The 22955-nt window shown below is 34.3% G+C and overlaps 1 protein-coding gene across 1 annotated transcript in view; it reads right to left on the reverse strand.

The window, feature by feature from the left end:
* LOC106785247 overlaps positions 1 to 22955 on the reverse strand; it is a 328039-nt gene that overhangs the window by 299920 nt on the left and 5164 nt on the right. The window contains exon 2 of the mRNA XM_014745530.1: positions 9578 to 9628. Coding sequence (XP_014601016.1) covers positions 9578 to 9628 — 51 coding nt within the window. The remainder of the gene's footprint in view (positions 1 to 9577; positions 9629 to 22955) is intronic.

Genomic DNA, 22955 nt, shown 5'->3' on the forward strand with positions numbered 1-22955 from the left:
GTTTTTCAAGTTGCTGCGCCACTGAACGAAAGGGAATCGACGTAAAATGCTATTTCTTGAAGAAGGAAAAGCTCTCCCTGCCGTTGCCGAGAGAAAACGGAGTTTTCGGTTGTGTTTTCCTGCTTGCTGGAGTGGGAAGAGAGTGAGAAGAAGAAAAAGAAAACGAAAAATAAGAAGAAGAAGAAGAAAAAGAAGAAAAAGAAGAGGAGAAGGAATGGGAAAAGGAGCGAGGATGAAAAAGAAAAGGAAAGGTAGGTATAGAATGAGAGGACTAAAGGGTGGGAAAAGAGAAAAAGGGTGAAAAAGTAGGAGCATGAGAAGTTCGTATCGAACTTTCAGCAAAGTAACACTCAGCTTCGGATGAATGAATCGCATTTCCGAGCCGTTTCTCGTGTCTCTTCGTCGTAGTCGTAGCTGCAGTTTCGCAAAGCGATGCGCGAGTAATACGATACTAATGTCCCGTTTCAGGATCACACGATGCCAAAAAATTCCGATCGATTTATCGTATAAACTTCTTCGATTAAGTGTACCATCTATTGCATAGTATTGGTTTATGCAACATAACGACAAAAAACAACACAAAAAGATAAACGAACGCTTTTAATAGACGAACTATACGAAAAATAATCGATATTTTTAATACAATTATCGTATATAAAAATATTATTTCATTATTATTATTATTATTTCGAGATGTATAATAGATAAGTTTAACTTATACGATTATTATTAAATATATTATATATCGTTTCGTATTTTATACTCATCAGATGTGGGATGATTATTAATTAATATGTATTTAAATATATATATTACTTCCTACGCGATGAATTTTCATAAACGTTAATTATCAAAGAACAAGTTATCCAATATTTAGCTACGATCAAATTAATCTTTTCTATTTAATAAGAAGTATGATACTTAAGCGATAATATATTAATAAATTTCATAAGAGCTTCTATACGATTATATTATTAGAAAGAGATTTTTATCCTTAGGTCCATCGTTTTTTTTTTTTCTTATTGTAAATTAAATTTTAATTTGATGAAGTGGTACGCTAATGTTAAGAGTAATCGTAGGTCTTGAGACGTTTAACCTTTTCATACTAATTGCAAAGATCGGTCACACATCTTGAACATTCATCTTTTACCCCTCCCCTTTAAACGTTCTTGAGTTTAATAGCGCGTGGAAGGATACAAATTTCCCACGGTGATTTATTGCACGTAATGTCAGCCATGAACGGTGCGTGAAACGCACTATTAGTGGTAAGAGAGAGAGAATGAAGAGGATAGAAGTTAGAATCTACGAATTTTAGTTGGTATTCTTTCTACGTTTCACCATATCTTTTTTCATCATTTTCTTTCCATTTCTATTTCCTTTTTTTTTCTACATTGTCCGAACGAAAATGCAATGATACGTGTAAAATATAAATGCTTTTTAGCTAGGGTGAAAAAAAATACATATACGCGTATTAATATGTGTGTGCAGTATGTCTTCATGAAAGGTGTTTGATGCTTTTAACATCGAATGAATTACGAGCACCGAGAAGTTATAGATCGAAACATGGTGACATGGTTATACTCATAAAAATCCTTTTTTTTTCTCTCTCTCTCCCTCTTTCTCTCATTTAAAGAAGAACAGATTAATTGCTTTTTAATTAAGAATTAAATTTAAAAAAACGTGTTAATATTTCAGATTACAGTATAAAAATTATACATATCAAACTAAATCGTATAATATAACGGAGATAAATATTTCACTTGGAGTGTAATACGCGATTTCAGGCTGATTAAAATATTATAATTATAAGAAATTTTTCATTGATCTCTTTCGTAGTTTAAAGGGAATTTTTTTCTATTTATTTGTTTTTGTTTAATGCATTTTGTAAAGACGTAAAATCATACGCGATACGAGCGCAACGAGAAATATGTTGCCAATTTAAATTCGTTTTTATTTTCGAAATTATTTGGCTACTGTTCCTCGGAAATATAAACGAAGTGTGTTATATCCGTGCATATATCCTTTTAAGTTGCGGTTTATTGTAGAAAAAAGTTATTGTCGTTTCGACGCTTTATCGCGCTTACCTCTACGGCTCTATTAATTATAATTATTTTCACACGAATAATACAATTTAAAAAAAAAAAAGAAAAAAAAAAAACATTAGCATACTTTTAACGTAAATACACGGATCGTTGTACGATACCTATTCGCGTGCATTCGCGTTTGTTATTTTCACGAAATCTATATGGCATAATAATTTGAACTCATCGTTGTAACGCATGACTATTGGAAAAACGATATTATTACACGACAGAAAATATATCACGAATGAAGTTGACCCTTTTAAAACACATTTGTTTTGATATCTCGTAATCCTTGAAAGACTATGATTGGTGTTGGGTAACAATGATGATGGTGGGTGATATTCGGTGAGGATGGTAGCAGCAGGTAACAAATGTTATGCATTATCGAAAATCCAAAAGGGGCGAAGAATATGTAACGTTTCATCCGACAGCTTTGGGATTTCGCGTAACGCACCCTTATCGTACACCCTTTATACTCTCACGCTTCACATACGAGCTTTACCTTTATAACGCATGAACTCTCTATCCACCTTTCTCATTTCGTCATTCACGGGGTAAGTCAACCGCACTGTGGTAAAACCACGGAAAAGGAACTTTTGTAAACCCTTTTGTTCTAAAAGGGAACTCGATAAATCCACATAGAGTTTGTATCCGTAAAAATATCGACTATGTCAATTAAATTACTAAATTGATAAAATATCATCTTCTATCGTGTTGTTTTATCGCGAATTTTATTATTATTATTATAGAATTCAGACACGGGAGTTAATAAATTATTCCTGGCATGCATGAAATTTCTTCTTTATCCGAAAGATAAAGTAATAGAAAAAAAAAGAAATAAAGAAAATAGGTACTTTAATAAATAGTCTAATTTAATAAAATATTACGTTAAACTAACAACTATTTATATTATCGATAGAACTCAATTTTCCGATCTTATCGGGTAAACTTTTACTTTACGAATACACATTCTCACGATTTCAAATCTACCGATATAATTTATGAGAAGAATGTGGAGAGATGCACGTAGATAAAACACTGAAAAGTAACGGGGGGCAGGGGGGACGGCTTGTGTGCATATATATTTATTTATACGAAATCTATAAATATTCGTATACAGAAGGTAGATGCATAAACTTATAGATTCCACATTCAAGAAATATTTAAGAGAAAGAGAGAGAGTTTGTAATCGAATAAGAGCCGAACTACTTGCCGTGCCACTGAACACGCACGGATACTCGTAATTTTCTATGTTTCTATTTATATATATATATGTATGAGGGTAGTAAATAAATACATAGATATACACACATATATACATAGATCTATAAGTACGAGTAGGAACTAGTCAGTGGATACATAATTTGAAGCATCAAATGAGTACTCATCTACTTCTCGCTCTCTGCTAGAGGCTACGAAGTGTGGATAAGGGGTAAGAGGAAGGATGAACGTGGTGGTTACGTGTTTCTAACTATTTGCATATCTATGAGTACGGTAGAAGGTATATATGCGTGTGTTGTAGAGGAAGATCGTGAGAGGAAAGGAGACCAAGAGAAAGAGAGAAAGAGGATGAGGGGTGAAAGATCGTTCGGGAAAGAGAGAAAGAGAAAGAGAAAGAGAAAGAGAAAGAGAAAGAGAAAGAGAAAGAGAGAGAGAGAGAGAGAGAGAGAGAGAGAGAGAGAGAAAGTCAAAGCCGAGAACGACGATGGCAACGACTAGAACGTTATAGTATCACCGTAGTAAACAGTACCAAGGGGTTGCTTGGCTATTTGTAATTGTAATTAGCGGCAGACCAATTCATTACGTCACGAAGAAATACAGAGACATTCGCAAGTGCTGTGTAACAGTGGCAGCAATGCTTTCCACCGAAATACCATGCACACTTGACCATTTATCTATCCGGTAGTCGTATATTTTTGGGTAAGTAAACAATGAACGAATTTATTCGAGGAAAAAGTCTGATAGTCCTTCTATGGCGTTTACCTACATTGTCCAGACATCTTCGATTCGACGGACGGACGGACAGACGGATGGATGGACAGATTCAGGTTGATAAAGTAAAACTCTTTTTCCTTTGCTTACCTCATTTATCTTCGCTTCGTAATGCACATTGTCTTCTTTCTCTCTCACTCGTTGAGATATTATTTTCTATTGGCTCGATAGTACTAAAAAACTTTCGAGAACGAAGAAAGCTCTTTACCTACTTTTTGAAGGAGTAGTTAGCTTTCACGCTGAAACTCCCTTTACTCGTTACAATTACAACATCTTTCTGCATGGGGAATACTTTATCGTTAATAAAGCCACTTTCTTCTTCTTCTTCTTCTTCTTTTTCTCTCTCTCTCTCTCTCTCTCTCTCTCTCTCTCTCTATTTTTTCTACGCGAGATCGAGATAGCATTCATAGAAAGATAGAGGAAGAAGAAGTAATGAGATTTTTAAAATACCCATTCGTAGACTATATTTACCACGGATAGAATCATAATCTCGTTGGAGTACTCGGTCGGAGGATTTGGAGCGTTTTAATACGGCGATCGAATGAAAAAGGTAATAGTATGCAGGTGGAAAAAAGGGAAAAAAACGGAACAATGCAACCATGGAGACTTCACTTTACGACGGTGAACCACCATTAGCTTGAACCATACAAACTGGAAGGGAAACACGTTTCTAACCGTGTTGAAATTCGCGCAACTTGTTACGTGAAACCACGTGCCCTTCTCTTTCTTCCTTACATTCTTTGAACTTTCAAAATTTACTCTCTTTATTCCTTTCCTTATCTTCTATTTCTTCTTGCGTTTTTTTCTCTTTTAATATATTATTATTGTTATTTTATATATTAAACAAGATAATATTTGAAATTAGAAAATCTTAAACGAAACAAGAGTCTTGGATAAAACTATACCGTGGAAATGTACTTTTCGTGTTAAATGGATTAAGGATAAATTTAGTTAGAAATGTGCTTGGACGAACACCGAGTCGTGACGAATACGAATATATAAATGTATTTGTGTATGTGTGTGTATATGTATAAATGTGTCTTTTCTATGTTCTTCTATGCATACACATAGAAATTACATTGAGTGCGTTTTACATTGAGCGAGACACAGCACTTCTCATTTCCCCCGTAATACATTAACGTTTTAAAAGGTGAGAAAATGGAAGAAGATTCTATCCTAGCACCTGGGTTACGTTTAATTTATCATTTTATTTTCTTAAGTCGTTTCTCACGGTTATAGAACGTTCGTGATGATACATACGTTCAACCATAGTAGATCTTAAATCGTTGTCTCGTTGTATACCAAAATACGTTAATCTTAGTGTTCAAACGCGATTCATTTTTAAATTATATATTTAAATATACGCGTTTTTTTATATATATATATATAATATATACATAGATAGCTTTAATATTCAATTTCATTTAATTAAGAATAGAAAGAGAAAATATGCCGTTTCTTTTCTTCGCAAATATTACCAATGTTTTATACTTTTATAATACGAAAAGATAACAGGAAGAAAGATAAAGTCAAAAGTTCGCGGCGCGTAGAAGAAACTTTCGTGTTTCTCGTAAAACTTTTCGAGCTACCATTCTCACGGTTCCCAACAACTTACGACGACTTTTTATCTTTCCTCTTTATCTTTTTCTTTTTTTTCTTTCAATAAGCATTGCGGTAACGTAGCGAAAATTTCACGTTTTCGGAGAAGAAGGTATCGCGTAATTCTCGTCCGAAATTTTCTTAAATATTTCTGAGCAAAATAAAAAAAAAAGAAAAAAAAGAGGAACAAAGTTTGTGTCCAAGAGACAAATAATCCGATTTAGAATTGTCACCCTGAAGATTATTAATCTTGAATATGATGTATCGTTTTGATTAGAAAAGTTTCTCTATCACGGTAAAGCCCCTGTTCACGAACTTGTTACTATCCGTTCGTTCAGTTTGCCGATTCGGTAGCTCTGTCTGTTCGTTGGCGACGTAACGAATAAGCGTTTGGGCACCACCATGAGATTTAATGGCGCGGAACTCCGAGATCGGCCGCGAACGCTAACTTTGAATCGCGGCTTTTCGAACTTTCGCGGTTCAGGATTGATCGCCCTCCTTTTTCTCTCTCGATGAATTATTATGGTTATGGTGAGAATAGGCAAACAAGACCACGCCGACCGAATCGAGTTTTGATTTACGAATATAATGAATATTAATAACGGTATTAAGTATTTTAATCGTCATTTTTCCAATGAATATATATGTATATATAATAATTAATGGAAATGATCGATTTAACGAGCTGTTTTCAAATTGAATTAATGGAGATTGAAGTAAATCTCGGAAGCATTGAAATGTTTCAACGCATTGTTCCATCTCCATTTCTCTCTCTCTCTCTCTCTCTCTCTCTCTCTGTTGTTCATTTGTGCCGAAGCTTTCACGAAAGCACGTTTAATTCTCATGAAATCGAATGTTTCAACCTCAAGGGCACGATCTTATCTGGATAACTAGTTAAATTAGACTGCACTGTCTAAGGCAACGTTGGTGTTGCAATTCCTGGACGATGCAGTTGTACAACGGCGTGCAATTGGTGTTGTAAACTTAAACAAACACGACATATATACGGGCCGCAGAGATTTTAGAGCTAAAACAACGTTTTAACGCCCAACTTTAACGTCTTTGTCTTTCTCTCTTTCTCTCTCTCTCTCTATCTCTTTAAAACATTTTACCGTAATTGCGTGTTTTCGTACGATTAAAAGACGAAAAAAGGAAATTTAAGTTAATAAACGTAACGATCTATTCAATTTTAAGATAATATTTTTGATCAATCTTTGTCGATAAAGGAACATCTCGTCTAACTAAAGTCAATATTTAATAACGTACTTTTATAATACTTCAACAGCATCGTTAATTAAGCTTCTGTAGTTCTTATCGGTTGATTATTATCTATCGATCGATAGTTTATTTAATCTAGGAAAATATTATATCAAGGGATGCTTTCATTTTCTACTCTATTACTTTATCTTTTCTCTATCTATCTATCTATCTCTCTTTCTTTTTACATCTCTACTTTTCTTTTCTCTCTCTCTGTGCTACGAATTTTTATATTAATCCTTACTAAAGGTTTACGTTTGCTTTTGACATGTTAAAATAGAAAAGAGGGGGGGTGAGGGGAGAAGGAGGAAAAGGGAGGAAAGCAAAATCAGAGAGATCAAACGTGTTGAGATTTTTCGTTGGAAAAAGAAATGCAGAAAAAAATGAGAGAGAGAGAGAGGGATAGAAAAAATCATGTCCTGTTCAGGAAAGAAATAGTAAAAAAGCAGAAGAAGAAGAAGAAGAAGAAAAAGAAAAAGAAGATACGGATACCATCGTCCTTTTAAAAAGCTCTTTTTCCACGAAGAGGATAGCTTTTCCAACGTGTCACAGCGAGAAGTAATCTCACGAAATTGCTTCGCACGATTTTAGGTCGCTCCCGAAGTAGCTGCCATCTCGATTGCTCGCTCTCTCGTTCTACTTCCGGCCTTCGGCCCTTCGAATTTCATTTGCCTCCGAGAGAAACTACCGTAGAGAGAGTTCGTCAGAGGATAAAGGGAATGAATGACGTAACTGTGAATATTCTACTACGTGTATACAAATTCCAATGGTATTGCCTTACGTCGAAACGTCTTAGAAATCTCATTAACGTTCAAACATTTAGTTTCATCGTTTCTATTTTCACGAGATTATCTCTGCGTACGCGTAAGGGCTAAAGTTTGTTCTATTATTTCAATTTGATACCTAAGTACACCATGGAAAACTTTCACGTACCTATGTGTATACGTACGTGCATACGTTGCATGCATGATTATCCGATGATTTTTTGAAAATTATACAATATATACATAGCTGAGGTTCGGTAATGATCGGGCACGGTTGTTGCTCCGGTTAGAAGACGTAAGGGGAAAGGAATTTTCTTTTTTTTATTCCTCTTTTTTTCTGTCTCCGTCTTTCCACTCTTCTTATTCTTCTCCACCTCTTCCTGCCATTCTTTTTCCCGTTTCTCTCACTTTTGGTAATTTTTCCCACGGCAAGGGATACATTCCATACAGTTCCCCTTTTTGTTTCTCTCCTCCTATTCTCTGTCTGTCTCGTAAAGAAAAAAAAAAAAAAAAAGAAAAAAAAAAGTAGGCCCAGTGGGGATTAAACTCGAGTCTGAGCTTTCACGTAACAGGCAACGCGGGTTACATTGCAACACGCGAGTATGTCATTTAGTAGCTTTGTTCGTAGCAAGCACGTTTTTTGTACAATACGCCTTACCCCTTCCTTCCCCCCCGTCCCACCTTCCACCTCTTCGTCGACCGTGATGCACTCGGATAAATTTTGCGTAACGTCATGATGCAGTAAATTTATGATCCGCTCGATCACTACGATGATCGATTTCTATGGAATGACGATCGAAAAAAAATCCATCGCGAATCAAGTCATCTCGCGTTTTTGGTTTTTTTTCTTTTTTCTCTTCTTTTTATTTTCCTAATTAACTCGTACGAAACAACACACACACACACAGGGTTACCGGTTATTTATTACGCGCTAATTGTCTGCACTGTAAATCGATAAAGCTTCGCCGAATAATATGTGAAAACGAGAGGGTAACAGAAAAGAAAAAAAAAGGGAAAAAAAAACGGCAAAGTTGCATTATTATTTATTTCGAGTAACGAAGAAAAAAAAAAAAGAAAAAGGAAAATTTTCTCGCGAAAAAGAAGCACACACACACACACGACTCTGGCAATAGTTTAAGCTGTCTTATAATCCTAATTTTTAAAAAAAAAAGAAGAAAAAAACCGTCGACGTTTTCGAGGTCGTTAACGAATCAAGGTTGCGCTCGTTACGTTTTCTTTTTTTGTTATCCCGAATCGCGAAAAGGGTACGCGCACGTTTGTTTGTATTCCTAAAAATAGTTTTTATAATCCTAACGTAACGGGACGAGATTTGCAGCAGGAGCAATGAGTGCTACTACTAATACTACTACTACTACTACTACCTATTACGCGCTCGAAAAATTTCACAATCGTACGCTCGTAAACTCGAGGACCATAAAAATATAGGTCTATTTCGTCGAGTACACGCTCGGGTAGTCGCATACAAATGGCAATATTATCGGAGCAGAAGACAAAAATCAGGCTAAAAGGGGATGGATGATGTAGGGCGAGTCGGTACGAGGGTTGAAAGGTTTCCACGTCGTCGTTTACGTCCATAGCCTTTGCGAATAAGAAGAAGAAGAAGAAAAAAAAAAATGTCAACAACTTTTGAAGAACCCAAAGTGCTTGGGTCCACGTTCGATCGAAAGTCTTAATGATCTTGTGCGAACTATTATGGTTAATGACGTTCTTCCATGTTGTTTAGTAGACCCACCCCTTATTTGAGTTTGCTTTTTGTTGTAACAACTATCTAACAACAGCGTGGACCAAGATGATATAAGAAACATAATAGTTAGTAAGGGCTAACGAAGATAAAAAAAAGGAATAATCCTTATTACTTACCCGTGCTTTCGGTGTCTGTTTTAGTCCGATCGCTGGTTGGCTCCTATTACTCTGTAACAACAACAAAAGAAAATGGCATGTTTCATTAGAAAATAATTAATAGAGATTTCAAAGAGAGATAATAGGATTGTATTGTGTGTTTGTAGCGGAGCTTAATGAAAAGCTCTTAGGTACGTGTATGTGTGTGTATATAGATGTACATTACCATTCTACCTATCTGGTTAACAGGATTATAGAGAGACTGAACATTGAAATGGTAAGGTAGAGAGAAACTAAACTACTAATCGCCATTTTGTTTTAGAATGTTGCTTTGTTTTTAATCTCCGAATGCGCGGGGAATGATTAAATATCGTTGCACTTATGAAAGGTAGACAGAGATAGAACGAATTTCTAAAGGGAAATGGACGTTTGATCTCGTAATCTTCCATGAATTCAATTTCGACAGTCAATGATGGATACTTTGAATCCTTTTCTGATGGAATATATAAATCTCTTGGAAAGACAGTGAACGTCAGTGTCACTTTGCTTCGTTTCAGTTTGAATCGTTGTTCGTACCAACGATAAAACGATAAATTTACTCGATGCCATTGAATCATTCACTATCGTAACGTGCTGTTATCATTCTTGCGGGTGTATAAATTTTAATTACTCTATATCGGTTTCTGGTTCAATCGTACGAATGAAAATGGGAAAAACTATAGATAACAAAAAGTCGGGAATAAAAATAAAGAAGAAATGAAATAAATAATTTGAGAGAAATTATGATTACTTTGGGGACGGGGGGAAACAACTTTTCATACAAACTTTTTTACTTTTCTCATTTTCTTTCTTTTATTTCTCATTCGACTACATTCATAATAACGAAACGAAAAAGTAAAAATTGGTTCCCAAATATAATTAAATATATATTTTAATTATATATATATTGTATTTTAGCCGTGTGGTCTCTCTATCGGGTATCATTAATTAAACGATAATCATGTAAAATATATTTAGATTCATGAACGATAAGCAAATATTGAAAATGAAGATGTCATAATTAACGATATATGCGAATAAGTAGGGATTTTGACTCCGGTATTATGGAAATGGATTCTAGTTGGCGCGGTATTTCTGGGTCAGGGAAAATAAACGAGCTAGATAAATTGAGAACCGGAGAAGCTGGCCAAGCGAGTTGTGTCGAGCAAAATGCAATAAGAGAGAGGGTGGATAGGGTGGTGGCAAAGAGGTAAGGTTTAAGGGGGAGAGAAGCAGACAGACAGACAAACAGACAGAGAGGGAGAGTTCGAGAGAAATGCTTAGGAGTGATAATTAAGCGGTTTATCTCAATTAATTCCGAATAATTGCGTCTAGCAATTAGTACCAATTACTGAGATTGTGTCACGCACAAACGTGAATAGTGCTCCTCCAATAGGATTCCACATCCCTGAACTAGTTAGTTATCTTTGTCTTTGTCTCTGTCTTTGACTTTGTCGTCGTCGTCGTTGTCTTTGGCTTTGTCTTTGTCATTATAATCTTTTTCATGACCAATGTATCATCTGGTTATGCTACTCGAATTGTATTTCGTGCCAAGTAAACTAGAGTTTCGATTTCGAGATGGAAATATACCGGAAAATGTTACGATTTGGAGAATTTATTGGGTCGAGTATATATTCTATAGAAATGTACGTGTAAAATACATGTATACGTGTGACTCTCATCGATCAAAACGTCACGGACTACGTTTTCATATACCTGTTTACGTAGTGTACTCATTTATTATTTACATATCGATTAATTAAAGTCATATTTACTTTTATATATGTTACACGTTCTTTTATAAAATAAGTAATGAAATCATGAATGAGGAAGGACTGGTCAGAGAGTTATTTTATATGTTATATATATATTTTTTTTTTTTTGTATTCTCCCACCTTTTTAATTTTACAATGTAATTCCTAGTTTACTCTGAGAATTTGTTTATGGAGCTACACGTATCTACTGGGTGACATGCATGACCATCGATGAGAAAATATATTTTGTCGGAAGTCAAAAACCAAATAGTGACGTGGTCACCGCGAAATATTGGTTTCATATATTTCCCATCGTTTTTTTGTTTTTATTTGTTTTTTTTTTTTTTTATCAACGTGTTGCGTCGTAGGCAAAAAGTAAACGATATTTCTACGATAACTTGGTTATATCATTCGTACACTGATTCGTAATAATTATAATCAATAATAAAAATCTCTTTTCTTTTTTTTTTTTCTCATTTAATATGGATGAATATTCGTTAATAATATATGCAAATATCTTACATATTTAAATAAATTGTTCGTGATTCGGACAATAACGATATTGATATTCATATTAATCAGATGCTTTAAATATTTGACAAATCCTATTGAAAAATATTATATGTAGTTAGTGATATATAGTCGTCGATATAACCGAATTACATACGTACATATGTATATGTGTCAGTTCGATTATTAGCCAAGAATATATATATTTACTTGTATTGAATTGCGCTATCGAGTGTTTCGTTGATCGATTATTAATAACAGGAATTAAAATGATCGGGGCAACGTCAGTGATATCTGCAGTTAATTGCAAATTAATTAAATAACCACGATTCGATGAGAATTGTCGATCCTACGTGTAATGTAAGTTCAATTTTGCAATCTAATAATTATATAAGAGATCGTTTGTCGATGGATATAATTATTATATCACGCGTTATTAATAAACAATAATAAGGTTTCACGTTAAAATATAATTAATTTGATCTAAGATAAAATGATTTTGTTTTTATATGGATTTAACTTAATTTACAATCGAAATGGTAAAGGAAACAATAATAATTTCGAATATTCGAAAAAAATTCATTTACCAATGGTATACCCAAATCCACGACTTAATAGAGAAAATAAGGTTAAGAAATGCGCGAATACGAATACGAATAGGAATGGGAAAGATGCGTTTCGGAAATAGGAGGGCAACGGTAGTCGTTATCGTTAAAGGAAGAAATTGACCACGTAATTCAAACGGTCGTTATGGTAAATGTCAGTTAAGGCGAGGCGGATACCCGTAAACTCGATAAAAGTTAATGTTAACTAGAACGTTGGTAGGGGTGGGTGCAGAAGGGAGTGGGGAGGGGGATCACGATCGTATTCCAACGAAGGATTCGGGAACCGTTTGTGACGATAAACGCAATTCCGTAAGGGAAATAAGAAAAAAAGGGAAAAAAAGGGTCGAGTGGTTTTACTTAAGTTCGAGGAACGCCTTTAGGAATCTATTTCAAACCAACATCGTGGACTCTCGCGGAACAATTTTGTGCATTAACAGGGATGTCCTCGCACGATCTAGATGCAAATTGGAACGACCCACTCTGAACGTTGAGTCGATCTCAGAGCACGGTACCCTCGTTACCGATCGCTAATTAATTTTCCCGGACGTTTCGAGATATAATTTCTCTCTCTCTCTCTCTCTCTCTCTCTCTCTTTCGTTTTATCCCGGAACGAGTTAGCTTATCGCGAGGATAAGGGTTGGAAATTTTCCACTTGCCCTTTTTCCTCTTTATTTTTTATTTATATTTCTTTTTTATTTATTTTCTTTTTTTGTTTCTTCTTCTTCTTTAGACACATACCTACACCAACCAGAGGAGTCCCTTGGAAGGCCAATAATTTTCGTAAGACTTAACGGAAACTTCGCTTATAGGCAAAAGTTTAATTGAACTTTGGCGTTTTCCTATTTCGATGCTTGGTCCTGTTTCCTTGTTTCCTTGTTTGCTTGCTTGCTTGCCTGCTCGCGAGCTAGCTAGCTAGCTAGCTCTAACGTTCTCTCCTTGCTCATTACAAAATTTGGTCTTAAGACTCGTCCGGGTTGCTTGCTTAATCCCTTGCCACCGATTGTAATTACTTCAAGTTTTCCATTGAGTTACTACTAGCAAGCACTAGGGGCAAGGATAATATTGTAAAGCAACGCGGTACCCTTATTTTACAACCATAATTGTAAATGCAATCGTACTCTACTACTACCACTACTATTTCTTCCTCTTCCTCTTCTTCTTCTTCTTCTTCTTCGAACTTTATTCTCTCTTTATCTTTTTCTTTCTGTATTTCTGTCCATCTTTTCCTCATTCCTTCCTACACCTTTCTTTTTCATTCCCATTCTTCTTTTGTCCATCTTTCCTCTCGACTTCTTCTTCTTACTTTCTCGTCGTTTAAACGCCAAGATCCGGTGCAGCCTGCATGCATGCATGCCTGCCTGCTTGACAGTTCGTTCTTTCGGACAAAAAAAAGTTGCAAAAAGCAAGACGACCGCTACGTTGTACTTATTCTACAAAAGAGAACACAACAAAAATTGCTATAGAATTTCTCTTCTTCGGGTCTTCGGGTTGGGGTGGGGTGGGGTGGATTGGGGGGAAGGTGGAAGAAGACCAGGTTAACAAAGGAGTAGTACCTTGCCTGACTTCAATTTTTTTTGTTCTCTTTCGTCTGACTTTCTTTCTGACTTCGAAAGTTTTAATCGACCGAAAAATTGTGTTCCCTTTTTTTTTTGTTTTTGAAAAGGGAGAAAGAGAGAGAAAGGAAATAATTTGTGATTTTCTTTTTATATTTTATGTCGAAAGAACGTTTCTCGTCGTTAAATTTAATCTACGAATTAACAAAATGGTTAACGTTACGTTTCGTGAATCGATTACACGGTCAAAGTTTTATCGAATGACTCGAAATTTCTTTTCGAAAAATTTTATTCCGAAATAAATAAAAAGATACTTTTTCGCAGGATCGTGACCAGGAAAAGAGAAAACTGTTCGGGCGACTCGAGAGAACGCGTTCTTTTTTTGTTTTTTCTCTTTAAAAGATCGGCACGACAATTAATTCGGCTTTGTGCCAATAGACGAAAAAAAGGTTGGAAGAAAATAAAACTCGTATTGAAAACAAATCAATCCGTTGGAACGAAACGTGCCACGAGAACTGCACGAGATTGGGAACACGCCATTGAAAATCCAGTAACGACTACTAGGTCACGTACGTATAAAGGAAATGAGAATTCCACTTCACATAGAGAACTCGATCGTCTTCGATGTCTCGATTCCTCGAATTACGATATACTTAAAAGCAAGTATAACACGATTTATAACATTGACAATCTTGTTTTTTCAACATTTATTTTCACATGATGCATCTCGTTTATATTTTATATTTCAATTAGAGAAAAAATATTTATATTTGTTAATTCAATGAGATATTTATTTTTCAAATAAACCTGAAATATTCTGCACGAATGTATCGAGTAAGATTTTAATAATGCAGTATGCCCTCTTAATGCAATTTTAGTTCATCAAACTCTCTGTATTATCAATCAATGCGGTAACCAATAATAATCTCAAGTTCCAATAACACAACTTTAGCGACAACACAAAAGTTTCCCGAGAACCCAAGGGAATTGTTCGAAAATAATAAATTGCCGTTTGACCGACATTACACGTCCCAGTCAGCTGTTTTCCTCGCACACTTTTAAGTATTCGTGTCGAAAGACACTACCAACACAGTTAACCCTCCTGACACCGACGATAGTCTACTTAATCGACGTCACAGATTGTCCTAGTGTTCAAACCTACCTTGGACACGTGTAAAAGATCAACCATGAACACTGTCCTGGTGTGTACGAACAGCAACTACCACAAAGTATCATAAAAGACGCAACATGGTGTTTTTTTTATTACATGAATGATACCGGGCATTGTACTCGTGAAGGATAGTGCCATTTTCATCGATTTTTTTCAAGGTTCTTCCAATACAATGAACATGTATCTTCCATTATATTCTTTATTCTCTATTTTAATAAATCTTATTCATATTTCAATTTCCATAGGTATACGCAATATTTCGGTTCGTAGAAAAAGTTTCATTAAAAATAAAGCTTTGCGTTGGATAGAAAAAAAAGAAGTTCCTTTTGTACATTTTCATAATAAAAGGATTCTTATTCAGTTTTATTAACACAAATGGAATTCAAAGTTAAAAAATAAATGTAATATGTGAAAATAATAATGACCATATTGGAAAAAATCAGGTACAACAACGAATATATTATCGACAACTAGGGATTCTTCATTATCGATTGAATAATAGAACCAATATTAAGCGGTCGTAGTTTTGCATGTTAACGAGTTCAATCTTGTTGAAAAGAATAAATAATATTGTAATTAAGTTGGAAAATTAACTACTATTATTATCTTTTTATTATTTTTCTTCTTATTCTTTTCGCATGAATAGGGATATTATATTTATATTATCTTTATCTTTCAATATTTATTCTGGTTATGTAACAATGGGTAATTCCCGTCAATTTTTATAAATAAACAAACAAATCTCTATTTCTATTCTTACGATACTTCGATAACTGTTACTCGTCGCAATTATATGCACGACTACTTTTTTTTTTAGAGAAATTTAAGATCGATAATATTATTGAACACAACAATATTCGAATTTTATTGCAGACGAATTACCTTGTTTTATTGGTAGTAGTAAATTACATTAACTCTGTGCGAATTGTATTTTCTAACGCACGAGCATAATTTGGACGAGAGGTTTTGGAAGCGTGCAAGACAGAGATGTTGTGTGTACGCTTAAAAAAATTGTATAATAAAAATAATACATTTTAATTATAAATAAGAAACTTTGTAAAAGTATGAATAAAGGTAGTTCAAAATAACTGATAAAAATTTCTAGAGTTTTTCATTTAACGAGTTACAAGCGAATTTTAATTATTTTTCTTTTTGTTTATTTAATCAAACAAATGGAAAACTATATATTCACAAACAAACGTTTAATATTCTTACATCGAATACAAGCGTCTTGACGTTTTTCAAAGTTTTTGACGATGTTACTTTTAGAAACTTCGATAATACACGCACACTATTCCATGATTATTTCACGTCAAACTTTTCCCAAAGAATTTTGAAGTTTTTCCCGCAGTAACATATTTTGAATAAAAGATTTTTACCAAGCGGATATTATGAAAAACAGATATTGGATTCTTCAGCATGATCGAGTAGCTTTACATGCAGGAAAATCATCGATTAGGCTTTGCAAAAATTCTTTATGGAAATTTTCGATCAAAATGTTTACTTTTCAAATTCCTCTGATCTCATTGTTATGGATGTTTCCCTTTTCCTGTATGATCAACTTTATACAAGACAAAATTTACAATTCAAAGTAAGTTATAATAAAAATCATTTGAAAAAACCTTTGGTTTTGAACACTTACATCAAATACAAAGACGAACATTTCATACATGACATACAATTATTTTGTATCACCCAAAAATGATCAACTTCATCTGATAACGTTATAATGCACTTTTCGGAATACTAAAAATGCATTCGCAGAATGGGGATTATAATTCGTGTATTCGAGCTAGGAAATCCGTCTATCAAGCACTTACCGTTGTGGTCATGGAAAACGTAGGAAGTAAGGGGTTGAAAAAAAGAACCGATAACGATGTAACGTAAACAAAAAAAATCGTTTAATAGGAGGTGCGAAAATGATTCTCTCGTTCGCGAATGATGCCCCACCGACATCCATCGTTCGTTAAACCGCGTCTGATAAAATTTTAATCCCGGTCGATCTATTTCGGGATGCAGGAAACTCACGTTAAAGTAGAATCGTGGGAGAAATAGGACAGAGGACAGGGTATCAGTGTAGGCAATAATGGTAGGCAAACGGGGTGGGCTTGGGGGAGGAGTGGTGCTGGTTCTGGTGGTAGTAGTGGCAGTAGTTGTAGTAGTAGTAGTAGTAATAGAAGGTGGGAATGGAAAGCAACGATGGGGTGTACGCTAGGCCGCCACCGCACTTCGCTTCGAATCGTGGTCGCGTGATTGTAATTAGCGTTTTCGTTGCGCTTCTCGTTTCTCCTGTTGAATCTACCGATTTCCCAGAGCGCAACCCTGAAAAACGGCCTGGCATCCTGCTAAATTACGAAATGCGTCGCTCAAAAATCCTCGGAATAACTTCGGCTACGAAGAAATTATTTCATTTTATCGTTACTTTTCTATTAATATTTAATTACATGCTTTTTTTCTTTTTCTTCTTTCTTTTTAACTTCATCAAATTCGCAAGTAATCATCGAATATTATTCGTTTCGAGATATATTCAATATATTTTGTCGTTTGTTTTCTTTTATTTTTACCATTCATTTTGAAATATCGTTAATTTATTATTGTAGACGGATAAGAATATTGTATTGTGTTTATTAAAATAAATATCAATAGGAAGAATTTGTACTACACGTGTTTGCCATTCTTTTAACTACTATATTTTCTCTTTGAAGAGTATCGTACGTTGGTCGACAAGAGAAGCTTTATATTTTTCTATCTCGATGAAACCACCAACTCGTATCTCATCGTTTTGTTTTTACTTTCCGTTTCTTTTGCTTTTGTTTTTTCTTTTTTTTTAACTCCCAACCTTCTTACGAACTTTTCATTTTGTCGTATCGAATTTTGTCGCATATGAAACGGTTATCGATAAAGTTCTGTAATACAATGCTCTATGGAAACGCATTTGGTGATAACGAAAGAGAGTATGAAATCAGGGTGGTGGTAGTGGTGTGGTGGTGGTAGCAGTGGTCGTTGATTTTGCTTGTAATGAAGTTTTACCGCGAATACCATTCGTTCGTTCGTCCATTCGTTCGTTCGTTCGTTCGTTGAAGGGACATCAATTTTTCATCTGCACGATACGAAAGATGTCGGATATAAATAACGATGCTGGAATAATAAAAAAAAAAAAAAAAATACAAGAAAAAAAAAAGAAATTATGTGATATGAGGAATGTGCTCGAATATATATGAACTGCTGGAAATGTTAACGTATCTGACATCCGGAAAAGTACACACAACTGCACGAAATAATAACGTGCGTACGTGTGTAATACTTTTAAAGGCATATCAAAATAATAAAAATCTATTTGAAAATCGTACCCGCAAGTATCACATATGATTTATGAAAAATTTTGATAAAAACCACCGACCTGAAACTACTCGTGTTTAGTATTTTACCTAAGGATTCAAATTTTTCTTTACATTTGTACACATATTTGTTTTTATATATACTTACATGTTTGTATTGAATACATCAAGTGGTATATAAAAGCAAGATTATTGCAATAGTTTCAAAATAACCACGTCTTAGAAAAATCCTATGAGACTTCACCATCAAATACACACGACAAAGTTTTTCAAACGTTACGAAAGAGCTCGTATGTTCTCTTTCAAAATTGATTTGAAAGTTTAACTTAAAAGTTTATTTCTTGACCTATGTACCCCACTGAACTTCTCGATCGTTGAAATTTCAAAAATCATCGGATTATTTACACGTTCGGAGTCTCTGGAGTAAAGGAATACCAGTTTTTAACGTCTTCCATATTCTTTCATCCTCGTCTTTCCCTTTTTCATAATTCTCCAGGGCAAACCTTCTCTTTTCATAAATGTTTCAACTAATGCAAACTATCTAGTATCCGACTTCTGCCAGATAATAGAAGAGTCGTTGCCCTTATTTCAAAAGAAAACCTTATTTAACGTTGAGCATCGGGATGAGTACTCTGTGGTAAATTAAAATGATAATTTTTATCCATTTCCGACAAGCAATTTCATTTATCGAATCATTCCTCCTTTCTTGTTCTTTTCTCATCGAATGTATTAAATGTGTTTCATTAAAAATAATTTTGTCGATTAGGTTCGATCGTTACGGTTGATATTTGATCGCTAAGCGAATATCAATGTGTCACAGTATATCAACGTTTAATTATTATCGAGATTCTGGAAAATTACAATGTATATATTAAATAATAAAATATATTTATATTATCAAAGTGTTATATATATAATTCTTTTTTTTTTCGATTCAAAGTGCAGCGTACCCTCGGGAATTAAACAGAACAGAAATAACGTTTCTATTATTTAACCATTCGATATGTTGAAATGTTCGAAAAAATAATACTGCACATCCAATAACGGAAATTGCATGCTCGGATTTTTATTGTGATATCCTGTTCTTTAAGTGAAAATGTTTTGTATGAAAAATTATCAGAGATATATATACCTACGTTCTCTCGACGTTTACAAAAGTGTAAAAATGTGACTCGCGATTCTTTTGATTCATTACTTTATTTCATATTTCTCGGCGTTGCTAATAACAACGATCAGTTACGAACATTACATCGCGTTGTTTTATACATTTTTTTTTCTTTTTATTTTATTAACTTTACGTCAGCGAATTCCCAACACAATTTCATGTTTTTCTATCTCTCTACGTTTAACTTTATTTCTCGTTCGTCTATGTAAATGGTTATGGAAATCTGTTTTTAAACTATTTTTCTTTTCTTTTTTTTATTCATTTAACGTATACACAGCAATCTATCGAGGTATACTTTAACTTGTACTTCATCGAAACGATATTTATACGTTTTGATCCAATTGAAGACAAATTATTCACGCGTGTATTATTTTTATTACTATATATGTTTATTCTGTTATATTTCATTATTATAGTTAAATATTATATTTGTTAATTATTTTAATTATATATATATAAATTATAACGGTTAATTATGTAATAATAATTGTTTTAAAGAGAGACTATAGTTTAAATTACGCTATTGGAAATAACGAACCGGAACAATTGACAGAACAATAATTTACTTTTCTTTATTACGTGTAATTTTTTTTCTTTCACCTTTCCCCACTGGTTTAAACTGTCTATTTTATTTTTCGTTATCTCCGAGCTTGGTCGTGTATTCACGGGAAAAGTTTATTTTTTCCAACAAAAAAATATAAACTTTAAAGTCTAATCTATGTTCGTGGCGAACACTCGTTTTGAATGCCATTGAAATCAAATGAAATATCTTTTTTCTCGAACGAAAAATTGAAAGATACGAACCAACCAACCAACCAACCAACCAACCAACCAAACAACCAAACAACGTACGAACGCAAGAACGAATAATGAAACTCTATTATCCAAGGGTATATGCAATGCACTTTTAAAACTGAATTTTCGAAACATGATAACAGAGAATAAATGTTTACTATTATTTCTTACGACGTGATCTAGAATCATAGGCGTAGCAGGTTCAATTTACCGAACAATATACTTTAGGGAAGGTTATGCCGTTGAAACGTAATACTATTCTCTGCCGTTAGTTTCAATTTTGTCGGCTAACGTTTATAAAGACTAGAATAGGAGAGTAACTAGAAAATTGCGGAAGTTGAAGAAAGCTATAAAACGTTGTGTGTTGTATAATTTATAAAGTATAATGTTATATATAAAATAAGAATAAAAATGATCAAAACTATCCTGTTTCTTGCGACAAAGTATGAATAAAATAAAATAGAAAAGATAAGAAAGGAAAAAGAAAAATAAGCAGGTATATAGAGAGAAAGAAAGAGAGAGAGGTACAGTCCTATAGAAAGAGAGAAAAATCAAATTTACGAGGGATTACAAAGTCGTACGAAATTCTTTGTTCCGCGGAAAAAAAGAAGTAATAAAAACTTTTCAGGCAGGTTTCCACGGTAATTCGGTCCTTCGCAAGAACACGAATTAGCTTCTAACTCGAGTTCGTAATGCGTAACGAGAGTAAGAGAATTTCTGTTTTGCCCTAAAGCTCGCCTCGTGAAAGCTAAGCTTCGTAAGCTCGGTGGCGTCCACTGCAAGAAAATGATTTCGTTGTAAATACATCCCAATCTGGTTTGTGGTTCGAATATTAATGCTCCTACGTCCGGTTAGAAAACGCATAAGTGCATGCTTATTATCAATAAACTTGTTTAGTTCTTACTTTATTTTAATTTCTTTTTTTTTTCTTTTTATATCATGTTATAATTCCAGCACATATTTATGCACAAATCATCAATATATTTAATTTAAGCAAACGTGTATATCATATTCCCAAAACGCGCATTGATTAAAAAGTAAGTATCATCGAAATGGTTGATGCAAGGGGGAATTCATTTCGAAAGTTCAAAGTTTGGTAACGAGGATAATAATAGCAACGAGTATCAACAGAGAAAACGAGAGAGAGAGAATGAGATGGGGAAAAGAGAGGAAAATCGTAACGAACTCCTCTAAATGGGAGAAACGTGTTTTGAAAAGGGTGGCTCGCGCGCGTTACTCATCATCTCTCAGGTCGATCGAGAAATGAATATGTTCATGTGGAACATTTGTTTTAAATACGTTCTCAGGTCTGAAATATTGGAGATACTTGAAGGATTTAATGAGAAATGCTAGAAGCTGAAGTAATTAAAAAAAAAAAAAAAAAAGGAAATGAAAGATATAACAGGATATGGATATAGAAAAATTTAAAAAAGAAAAAGAAATAACATTATGCATATATATATATGTAATCAAGATGAAATAAATTTAATTCGTCGAAATAATATTGATAGATTGATCGAAAAAGGGTATACCTTATAATCCCGTCGAAATGAAAATAATTCGTATCTTCAGCAAGACGACCGTTTGTATTCGTTTCCACTTACGACGCGAGTAAATGAGAACGGCAAATAAGCATTTACGTTCATTGTTCTTCGAATGAATGGAAGCGAAGCTCGGGGCCCATGATTTAGCTTAGAAACGGTCCTACATTAGTTACGTAAGATAGCACCACGGTAGGAAATGTGAATTCTCTTTACTCTTCTATTGTCCGGCATGGTAGAAAGGTACGAAATGAAGGGAGGGGGAGAGGGTATTTGCTTTATCGGCAAGGTAAACGTCGGAGCTTTTCATATACGAGAAAGAGGAAGAGAAGGAAAGAGAGAGAGAGAGAAAGAGATAGAGAGAAAGAGTCGCTGTGCTAACCCAATTTTGCTAGAAACAACAAAAGCGAAGACTCAGGGACGTAGGTACGAGCAAAGAGAGAGAGAGAGAGAGAGAGAGAGAGAGAGAGAGAGAGAGAGAGAGAGAGAGAGAGAGAGAGAGAGAGAGAGTGCTCGTGGAAAGTTCCCACACGTTATTTGCATTCCTTCGAGTTATGGATACTTTATAAGGATAGCGATGCTTTAAAAGCTGACGTTAGTAACATCTATGTATGAGAAGGTGAACGAGCGAGATCTGTTGCCCAGAAATAAATCAATTTTGATGTAACGCGAATATCAAACTTTTCGAACGACGAGCTTTTTACCATATTCAACGTTCTTTCAGTAATATCGAATTACAGAGAGCACCGTACGGAGGAATATTTGCAAAGAAATTTATATGATATTCGTACAACATTCCGTATCGGGGAATATGTTTGCTTTTTTATTTTTATGTTTCTTTTTTCCTTTCTTTCTTTCTTTCGTCGGATATTTTTGTTCAAACGAAAAATTAGTTTTTCGTTGGCTCGTTCGAGTAACAAGGGGGTTA

Source organism: Polistes canadensis, unplaced genomic scaffold (genome assembly GCF_001313835.1).
Source record: "Polistes canadensis isolate GaletaPanama2010 unplaced genomic scaffold, ASM131383v1 scaffold_47, whole genome shotgun sequence".
NCBI lineage: Eukaryota > Metazoa > Arthropoda > Insecta > Hymenoptera > Vespidae > Polistes > Polistes canadensis.